This window comes from Acanthisitta chloris, unplaced genomic scaffold (assembly GCF_000695815.1).
Source record: "Acanthisitta chloris isolate BGI_N310 unplaced genomic scaffold, ASM69581v1 scaffold9122, whole genome shotgun sequence".
Classification (NCBI taxonomy): Eukaryota; Metazoa; Chordata; class Aves; order Passeriformes; family Acanthisittidae; genus Acanthisitta; species Acanthisitta chloris.
This window is the reverse complement of record NW_008659878.1, coordinates 36,186-47,394: the sequence shown is the minus strand read 5'-3', so window position 1 is coordinate 47,394 and position 11,209 is coordinate 36,186. Positions and strand designations below refer to the sequence as shown.

General features: G+C 37.7%; 1 protein-coding gene across 1 annotated transcript in view; it reads right to left on the bottom strand.

The window, feature by feature from the left end:
- The window catches only part of MYO1B (myosin IB), a 90,473-nt gene that overhangs the window by 43,770 nt on the left and 35,494 nt on the right, over positions 1–11,209 (bottom strand). The window contains exons 4-6 of the mRNA XM_009069576.1: positions 9,732–9,836; positions 6,795–6,841; positions 3,853–3,916 (exon numbers count right to left, since the gene is read on the bottom strand). Of these exons, the coding sequence (XP_009067824.1) occupies positions 3,853–3,916; positions 6,795–6,841; positions 9,732–9,836 (216 nt within the window). The remainder of the gene's footprint in view (positions 1–3,852; positions 3,917–6,794; positions 6,842–9,731; positions 9,837–11,209) is intronic.

Genomic DNA, 11,209 nt, shown 5'->3' with positions numbered 1-11,209 from the left:
TTCCAGGTGAAGCATGAAAATTTAAGACTGACAAGTATTCTGGGAGAGATGTAAGATCTGTACTTCTCAAAAAGTCTAAACAACTCTAAGTGAGAAACATCTTGGATGCAAAATCACTTCAGCCATAACAGTGTACACAAAACCAGACAAAACTAATGAACCAAGTGTGCACATGAAATCTGCCTTAAGTACAAAACAGATGCAGCATCTGAAGACAGAGTCGTATTTTAGAGCTGAACAAGCTATTGCAATTAGCACCTATTACTTCAAAACCAAACATACCTAATTTTACACAGAATGTTTATTATTCTGTAATTACAGGTGAAAAGGAATGGAAAACTAAGAATAGTATTGATCTTTTCTGTATTTCCACAATACTACGCCCAGCTGAAAGCAACACTCCAACTGCACTTCCTCATGAGTGCTCTGGGACAAAAACCTCTGAGTGCATGAGTGCTGACAAGACTGTCCACTGCAACGGCAGCAACCATAAACACCCAGCAAGAGGGCAGGAAGGACAGGCACACCTCAAACCCAATTCAGTCAGAGAAAAGATAAATGCCATTTACCAGTTTGTAGGTGCCTTTTAAAGCAGCAGTATACCTTTAAGGGAGGACAGTGTTTGTTACTAAACAGTGATGGGATGCCTACAGTCCCAGGTGAGAGCATAGCAAGGGTTTAGCATTTAACAACACCCACAAGAGTAATTTGGGCTTCCTAATGCCATGCACATGAAACAGGTTACCAGTGAATGGATGGGCTGGCTGTAAGCTAGCATCAGGACTGTGCCCCTCACCTTACACAGGCTCCAGCATCTCCTGCCCATTAGGAAAACAAACTGGGACCTTCACAGAAACAAAAGGGAGGGCTAACAAATCAGGCTTATTACATACCTTACTCAGGTTCTACTCACCCCCAATACCTGCTGATGTAGGATCAAACAAGTACAACACATGCTACCTGAAAACATTTTTCTTGCAGTGTAAGGGGCAAAAATCCAAATTAAAGTAAAATACTTCAGTATTTTTTGCGCAAATCACATTCATCTCAAGTTTTCCATTCCCAGTTTCTTATCATGACTGTACACCATGATATAACAATATGTCAATTGCCTTAGAAACCAGTGCAGTCAGAAGCTCTGAGCAGCACATGTAATGTAATGCAAATGTAATGTATTTTACACTGTTCAAACAGAAAATTATCTTCAGTTTGGGTACATATCTGTTCTGACTTCAGAGCTGTAAAAAAATCCCTTCCACTTTATTATTTCCATTCTAATTTTACTCAAAAGATTTACCCTCTCATTTATGGCACATTAAATGTTTCAGATCTATCAGCTCTGGCTAAAGCCAATGGACATTTCCACTGCGTGCAAACTGGACAGGACAGACATGCAGTATTCTCATAATTTTACCCTCTAGCTCCATCCTGTGAAAAGTTCACACAGAGGTTAACCCTTCTGATTAAGAAGTAAGAGCTCATTGAAGGGCATCAAGAGAATGGCCCAAGGGAAGGAAGGGGCCATCAGACACTACATGAAGGGTCACCACAGGCAGACTGACCAACCTTTCAGAGCTTCACAGCACTGCAGACTAGGGCAGGATCAGGCCATTTCAAACAAGACCTTTCAGCCTTATGGGTCTCTGCTCATCCTTACCAGTCTGATAAAATTTGTAGCTTATTTCGTTATCCTTCTTGCCACCAAAATAATCTAGATGTTCACTGTGTCTTCTTCAAGCCACTCACAGTATGAAACACAGCTAGGTGACATAGGCTGTGACCCAAAAAGCCCAGCATCAACTGATGTTAAAGTTTAATTGAAACACGATGTCATCTCCACATCATATTAGCACCAAACCAACAGATGGTCAGAAATCAAAGAATATTTATGAACACTTTCATAATCATACTTTCCCTTTTAAGGACAGGAATCTTCAGCAGTACTTGACTTCATGCTTGATAAATTAAGAAGACAAACCCTAAATTTGACTAAAAGCAGAGCAAATTCTAAGTGGTGTGAAAGAATTTAGGCCCTCCATATCTTCAGAATGGTGATACTTCACAGAAACATTTGTGCTGCAATGCAAAGCAGCAGATGTGTGGAAAAGATCTAAGGCAGGAAAATCAACTTGACTTGAAGCTTCAGAGAATTTAAATTCTCTTTTAAAGGGAGATGGATAGACTATCAAATTTTGCAAATACTAAATTAAAGATGAGATCTATTAACACTCAGCTACAGGAACTCAGTATTTAACTGTGACATATCCTCCCAAGTATGGAGCATTTCATAGTTCAACAAGCAACATTTCCACAACAGGGCTTATACATCAGGTCTCTCCTGCTATTAGATATTTATTAAATGTGACAAGACAGAAAGAAAGCCCAATAGAGAGATGTTTTAGATAGATGTAAAAACGTGTCTGCCCTTTGTTACACATGGTATCACATCATTACAATTACATGTAGTGTTATAATTACATCACACAAAGATTTATAAGGCACAAACTACAGAGTAACTATTTGGTAGGACACAGTATTTTAAACTAGATGACTCAGTGCAGTGGTTTCAAAGACAAGCTATTGGATGTCCACTCTTACAAAGGAGGGGTCATTTTTGTGTGGATCTATTTTGAATGCAAATTAAACAAAACCTAAGCCTTTTAGAACCTTTTCGTTCACATTTAATTATTGACGAATACACTGAATATGTTTTACCTCTAATCTCATTGACTGCCAAATGTCAAAATTAATAGATAGCCATAAATACTTAGTGACTGCTTCGAATTTCCAGATCTACTCTGTCACAAAAATCAAGTTCTTTCAGGCACAGTTCCAAAAGGTGACCTGGTCCAGAAAAAAAAACTCCGAAAAAAACCCAAACCTGTATTTATGCATAAAACTCTTCATGGTGTTTTAAAACGTTTATGTTATAAATGGAGAGTACAGTCCACCTTGGGTGAGTCTCATTATTTCACAATCAGTAAAATGCCGATGGAGTCAAAAGTCACATCTTTAGAAACAGCTGAGTGGAAAGAGACGTCAAGGCTAGGTCAGTGACACCTAGTACAGTCACTCACTGCTCTCCTCCGTCCCTTTTTAAAAACTAAGAAAAACAAACAAATATAGCTTTATATAGCACAGAGGAGCAATTTCTTTTAAAAGCTGCATTTAAACTCTCAAAAGAAAAGCAAGTCAAAGCATTCTGGGCTGCCTTTCAGTTCCCAGCCTCTTTCTTCCCAACAGAGAGCTGGATAAAATTTCTCAATGGCTGTAGGTTTCACAGAACAGCCTCCAAGGCCACCTTTACCTCCCTAAACTTAACAGCTGTTCATCTCTCATAAGCCTTATCCTACACTTCGCAGTGTATAAATCAGTACAGAAGGCCTTGGGTTCCAAGTAAACATACCCATCTCTTGCAGATTTTTCTGCATACTTTGTGTGACCCTTACAAATTTTAAAACAGCACATTTCAGACATCATCTACCATAAATACATGATCCATCACACCTATAAACATAACTGATTCCAGGAATTCAAGCACAAAAAGACCCACAGATACCCATATCCATTCTGCCACCAGCTTCAGAGACAATATACAGACCCACACACATCACTAATTACCTTTAAAACAATACAATGCATTCAATATTCATCCTTATTTCTTTAAGTCTGTTTTCATTTACATTAAAGTACATTGCTCAGCACCAAAACAGCAATAAAATAAAAAAAGCAGAATTTCTCATAATGGACAAAGATTATATTAGACAAACACAGCTGATCTTTTCAATAACTGAACAATCTTCCTTTCTGAACAAAACATTTTAAGCTGTTAATACCCAAGTTAATACTCACAGTTGCTTATAACTCCTCCAAGTGGGTCACCCTTGAAATCAAACTCAATATCCATGTACTTTCCCTGTGAAAGTAACATTTTAAGACTTTAAGTTCTGTTTAAGGAAAACTGCTCAAGACATTTAGAAGTGAGTTGGTTGTTTTCAACGGTAAAAAGAAAAAAAACAATCTGGCAGTCTCATGACACTCCAACAGAATTCTGAAAAATAGAAAATTATTCAAATCTTCTAAGGCATTATCACAGCCAGAGATGCCCGTAAGAGCAACTTTAATCGGGTTTGTAAAGCAGCCCAGTAATCTGCTCAGTTTCTAAGGTTATATGAAGAAAATCCACATTACAAAAAACTTCCATCAGAATGCCAAGAACACCAAACAATACCTGTGGCCATTTAGTTATTACCATGCTTAGAATGGTAAAACTGATGAAGATGAATGAAGAAACAGAGGAATGCAGAAAGAAATTCTCTTCCATGCAAGCTTATTTTCTCAATGGAAAACCTTCTGGGAGCATGAATCAAGGCAGCTGAATGATAGCCACTCAGTTTGGCCCGAAGGACTGGCTGGCACTGAGTACAGTTAGCAATCATGGGAAGTCTGTCCCTAAGCGTGTGCCTGCCTTGTAAAAGTGATGGATTTTTCCCGCTGAACTCTGTCCCTTGGAACTCAGGAGACCAGGGGCAACAATTAGCAGACTGTCACCACAAAAGCGATTTCCATTTTAGCTTGTTTCCTTGACTTCTGTTTGACTTTTCCACATCACAGAAGATCACTCTGGTCTTTGCACCATTTTAATTTATTTGACAAGTGTTTAATGTAGTAACAGCTACATTTAACAGTGACAAAATGGACAGACTCAGGCTGTGTAGAAAAGGCAAAAGCAATGCAGCTCTCACTGACAAAGGAGTTTAGAAAGACAAAAACTGCTGGTAGTAATTCAATCAATTCCACCCTCTGGCACATACTGACAGAGGACACTGTTCACTGTGAGGGTGGGGAGGCACTGGAATAGCTGCCCATAGAAGCTGTGAATGACCCAGTCCTGGCAGTGTTCAAGGCCAGGCTAGATGGGACTTGGGGCAACCTGATCTAGTGGAAGGTGTCCCTGCCCATGGAAGGGAGTTGGAACTAGGTGATCCTTAAGATCCCCTCCAGCACAAACCATTCTATGATTTTCTGACAAAAATAGCACATTGAAAAAGAGAAGAATTGTGTTTATACTTCCTTATTCACTGCATTTAGGAAGAGATTGGGTTTTGTTTTTCTATTTTGCTTTTAATTACAGAACATAAAACCCAAGCACTTTACATTGACTTACTCTAAGATACTTCCTAATTTACTGGGTATTTTGTCAAGATGGGCTTGACTCTACTTAAACTATATTCTCCTTGTTGGCTGCTGAGGCAGGCTAGACAGGACAGTACTTGTAGTGCCTCGTTTGAAGTTAATTCTGAGCTGATTCAAATTTCAGCAATAAAAAAAATTAAATCAGATAATTAAATTTTCATTTCCCAAGGACTGGGACAGCTGGGTGTTTCCAAAAGTATTTTTAGTCTTGTGTTTATAAGCAAGGACTTGAAAGGAAAATCAGTAGTTGGTTGCACTTTGTCCTGAAAAGACTTCTGTTTGCAAACAGCACCTCTTCTCATCTTTACTGCCTCCTCCTCCTTTTCTGTAGTACATTTTTGATAGTTGCACTGTTTCTGCCTTTTCTATCAATAAAAACTCTCTACAGGTGCCTCAAATTTTGGCCCTGACCTTGTGACAAAGACCTTTTGCTCTGTTCACAAGCAGAGGCAATGACAGCTGCAGAAGAAGCGTTCATAGACATGGGAAACAACATCATCAACCCTTGAGAATTCAAAGGAAAGGGGAGAGAAGTCTCCCGTGTGGGAAAAAAAAGCTATTCTCCAGTCTCACAATATCCCAGATTTTTATCCATTTGATTTTACTCACAACACACCATTTTCCCAGTGTATCAATTTGCCTTCTGTTGTCTGTTTCACATATCTCATACTATTACTCTTCTGGACACATGTAAGCAAATGACAGAGTTGCATTCAGTCATCTGATTTTAGCAGGAGACACTATGATGAGTACTCAGACTTCTGAATCTCCCAACTCTAGCTTCAACCATTTTTTTCCAATTATCAATTCCAATAATTCACATTCAGTTTCATGCTGAAAAAGCCTGAAATCAACCAGTGGATTATAAAGAATTTAAGCAAAAAAGTAATGTTACAAATGATAACATTAAAACTAAAGATGTAAACAGATTTTGAAACATTACAGAACGCAAATGAGAACTTAGAGCAGCAATTTTAAGAAAAAAATCATATACATATGGATAGAAAACAAGATCACATGGAAAGACCAAGTTGCTAAGCAGACCAGTTGCTAGACACATGGTCACTTACATTAAAGCCACCAGTGTCAGGAAATGAAAGAATCCAGCTGCACTGTAATTATGTTTTCATCTGGTCACAGACTGCCACATACTAATTTTTTCCCCTCTCTCTTTTAGGGATTTTCAATAGATTTTCATTTTGATTTTCAATAGAACTTTCCCCTCTCTCTTTTAGGGATTTTCAAAAGATTTTCATTTTGATTTTCAATAGATCCCTATGGCCACATCAGAAACCACCAATATTTCTGACAAGGAGGTGAAATATCTTTTAAAAAGAGGGATGGCTGCTAATAATGCCCTACTAACACATTAGGGAAGGAGAATATGCTTGAATGTACAAAAAGAAATACTGATTGCTTCTGAAGCTATTTGCCTTCAATAGCTTCAAACACCACAGTCCTCAGACAACTACAAGAAAGCTCTGCAAATTATTCATTCCCTCCTTACAGATGCCTTAATGGCTGATACAAGGTAAAACAGAAATAGCCAACAGCATAACTATAAGGATTTCAAATTTAGCCTTGAAGAAAATACTTACAAATCTAGAGGAGTTGTCATTCCTCACAGTTTTGGCATTTCCAAAAGCTGAAAAAAGAAAACAACAAATGTGACAACCAAATCTATCAGTAAAAAATATTTCAATGCTAAAATATCTACATCTGCTTGTATTTAAAGGAATTACTGAGAAACAATACCCTGATCACTGTACGGGATCAGTCACTGGGGACAGTGTGACAGATGTGACCACAAATGAGAAAACACCTCTGGAAGTCCAAAGAAGTTGTGTCTCAACACTTCCTTTGTTTCAAAAAGTGAAAGAAAAACATACAAGGGGATATGGTTCCAAAACAAAACTGCACCTGAATTGAGCATATATCCTTGGGGTTTGAATCAATAAATTTATATATATAAATATTTATACATTTATATACGTAAATAACTTTAAATATAGGAAATACTTCTTCCTCTTCAATTCAGAGAAAGAAATGAATCTTAGGTTCCAGAACAGAGTATGTTAAAAGATGGAGGCTAGAACTGAGGAAATTACAGAATGACGCTTAAAAATTGCTTGCATGGGACAGTTCAATCAATGCTTTGAAACTGATTTATGCTATTCCAACACATTTATCCTACATTAAGATGAATATTAATCAGATTAAATAACTCAGATTTATAATGAAAGTTTGTCTTCAGCTTAGCCTGAAGTAGCTTTCTGAATAGTTTAGGTTGAATTTCTTGAGATCAAGTTTTATGACAATGAAAATTCTCTGAGAAAGGACTTCCTAGGGCTAGATTCAGATGGGCAGTCACCAGCTTAGAACATAGGCAGGACCAGAACTCAGACTGGAGGACAATTCAAGCTCTAAACATCACATATTGTCAAAGCACATTGAGTCAAACAGGAGTGTCCCCTACATAATTAAGTGCAGCACTCCTACTCCAACAGGAGATTTATTTATCCTAGTATTTATTTACATAGCATATATATTTTCAAAGATCAAGTCAAGTCAATGTTTCTTGGACAGAAATAAATACATGCCTTTAGGCTTCTACAAACTTGCGAGGAGTAGACTTATTTTTGACCAAAGAACTAGAGCCAAAATAAAAGTCTGCTGCTCCTGAAGGTCAGGATAAGTGAAAGAATTGTTTTTAAAATCTTTATGCCCTGCAATAAATCATCTTTTCAACAACGAAATCTCTGAGCTGCATTTTCTTAAACACCGTGCTGAACAGTAGAGTCATTTATAACTGCATGGAGTCAAGCACAAATGTTCCATTATAAAGCACGAGACACATTCCTCGGTTTTCCCTTAAGTTCATTGTTTCTAAAAGTTAATTTACAGTAGCAACTGTAGTTTAAAAAAATAATCCCCTAAGATAAATTATGCATATGTAACATTTATGTCATTTTCTTGCACTGCAGCTCGACTGAAACAGAACTACATGACCAAAGAAAAATATATCTAACCACAAATATTAATTTCTGTCTAAAATGTATATAAGCAGCTAGGCTTGCTCAGGTTTTATTCCTTGTAGAATAATCCAGTGTCCTACCTTCCAAAAAGCTAAACAGACAGCTACCAGCACACCAAATAGAACAGATAGTACCTTAAAACGATAAGGCAATCTTCTGTAAGCTTAGTCTATCCCTCTTGCATTAAAACAAAGATTTACAAACCAACAAGAAATCAAATGCATTTGGCAGTCCCTGGGGAAAAATCTAGCTTTGGCAAGAAAAGTCTCTGTACCTCCCATACTATTTCTGTCTATATCTGAAATCTGCTTCCAGAAAAGTGATAAAAGCCATGCAGCTCTCTGTGAATCCAAAACAATGGAAGGTTGCAATCCCCCCATTCAGCTTTAAGTGGAACATAGCTGATCAAAGAAAAGCTTATCCAGCACTTTTATTACTCTTAGATGTTATCATTTCATCCTTTCTTTACAAGTCGCTGCTTACAATTTGTCTTGTGTAGTTTTAACCATCCAGTTCACCACTGCTCTCTATCTACTTTTGCATTCCCTTTCCTTTTCCCCTTGTTCTCACTTGTAGACTGTTTGTCCCCTATAGACTCTAAATCATCATGTATTAGTATAGATAGCTAGGCATCAATACAATGTTGACACTCCACAGTCTTACAAACAAGACGTATCATCTGCCCGTAATGCAAAATTCTTGTGGAGTAGTCCTGAGACTTTGTCCCAGCACCACAAGAGCTTGGAGAACTCTGAGCCAGGAATCAACACAATAGACCTAAATAAGTCAATGTTAACCAAGGCACTTCTGAAGACAATTATTAGACAATGGGACAAAACTGCAAGTTTTGAGGATCATATATTCTATCTCCAGGAAAAATGAAGATCCTGTTTCTGGCAGCCAACATATTTAAATGAAGATGACTAATTAAAAAAAAGTCTTTCATGGGAGAGCAGGAAAGGCAGTTGTCAGGAAGACAGGCCAAGAGAGTAACCAGAGCCAGGGAACAATAAGTCTCAGGGAAGAAGAGGCATGCATATAGACTGGCTGAGTGTTTTTCTAAGATCCATTTCTTCACCCTTTTTTTTCCCCTCAAAGAAAAATAATGCCTCACAGAGGCTTGTTTGTTTATTAGAAACTATAATAATATGATTTGGAAGGAAATGAATCAGAAGGACTGAAGTCAAGTCTTTTGATACAAGCATCATCAAGGCAGGGTTAAGAAAGGGTAAGCCCTCAGAGAGCAGCAGGAGGAGTCTGGGAAGTATGACCTAACTTCCTAAGCTCTTCCTTCACAAGGGAAACCATTTTCTTCTTCTCAAGAAAACCTACACGTAACTGCATAAAGTCTTGTAGTTATATTCACAAAAGGCATCTCCTATGGATTTGGACACCAAACAACAATGAAACAACAACAGGCACAGTGTTCCAAACCAGCCCAGCAGTAATACTAATACACACAGAGGTAATATGCTCACACGTACTCTGTGAGATTCTTACCTTCAAGAACTGGATTGGACTGCAAAAGTTGTTCTTTTACTTGATTAACCTCTGCCCCTTTTCCACACACAGCAGCTACATAGGACATGACAAGTTTGCTAGCCTCTGTGGGGAAAAAGCCAAATAAAACAGTGATAAGTATAGGCAAAAAGGCCATAAAATGATTTGAAGACTAGATCTTCATGACATTTTCTCTATGTCAGACAGGAACTGTAAGCATATTTCACTTCAGTTTTCTTCCACATTGTTGTACCATCTGGAAATGCAGGAGCATATTCTGCTATAAGAGCCATGCTGTCAGAACAGCAGCCTTTTTGATTTAAATACCTAGAGCCTGCCCAAAGCTAAAAATGTCACCACTGGATACAGCACATTACCTGTTACTTTTTCATTTAGCCTCAGTAAGAGGAATTCTGCAAGGAAAGAACATTATCCCTAGCTGACACTTAGGAAATCTTTTAATCTAGCCTGAAAAAAAAAAACCAACCCTGGCTCAAACAGTTTCAAGGCACAAAATTCAAACAGTTTATAACAGCATATACACAGCAAGTGTAAACATACCACACTTATACACATGTAACTCCAACTCTAAAGTATGCTACAAGCAGCTGAGTAACTGTAACATCACATAATGTGCTGCAGTCTATTTGAAAGTATAACCAACAGAGAAAGTGAAGCATTCATTTAAGGAATGCAACTAATTTGGAGATACAAACTTTTAACAGTCTAGAACAACTTTTGGACCCTCAAAGCTGGGTTCATATGGGTGTCAATTGCCCATATTCAGATAGAAACAAACATTAAATAATCCATCCAACCCTTATGTTTTTGCTGGTCAATACAAAGAGTATCTGAGAAAGGATTCTGTTTATAAACAGTCTGTGATGGTTAGTATGATGCAAGCTAGTGAAATTTGAGGCAATATTGGCTGATATACAGTGTAATTACTAACAGCTGGAAACCCTTTCAAATCAAGACTGTAGTCATAAAAAACCCATTACATCACATTTGCAACATATCTTCAGAGATCTGTTACGAATTTAAGGAAAGAACTGATGACTGAGAAGTTATCCCTTGGGCTTTGATTCTTTCCTATTTGATCAAATTTGTTTGCCAGTATTAAATTACTATCCCATATTGCAGAGAAAACCAAGCAAACCTGCAACATGGGAAGCAAGCAAGGAGCAAAAACTATAGGTGCATCCAGAAGGCCTCCCCATCTCCTTCAATTGTACCTTATACCCAGCTCTCATTTTTAAGAATCCGCTCCCTTCAGAGTTTGGAATTAACATATTATTTCATTTGAAATATTGCCTAAAACAGTCAACATCTTAAAGTACAACTACTCAACCACTGAGATAAGCATGCACTGAAGCAGCAAATAAGCTATTACAATAGTATACACAATGACTTCAAGAGAGCTTTGAACATCAGTGAAATAAAATAAAGGCCCTTTCTTTTATTAGGAACTCTGTTTG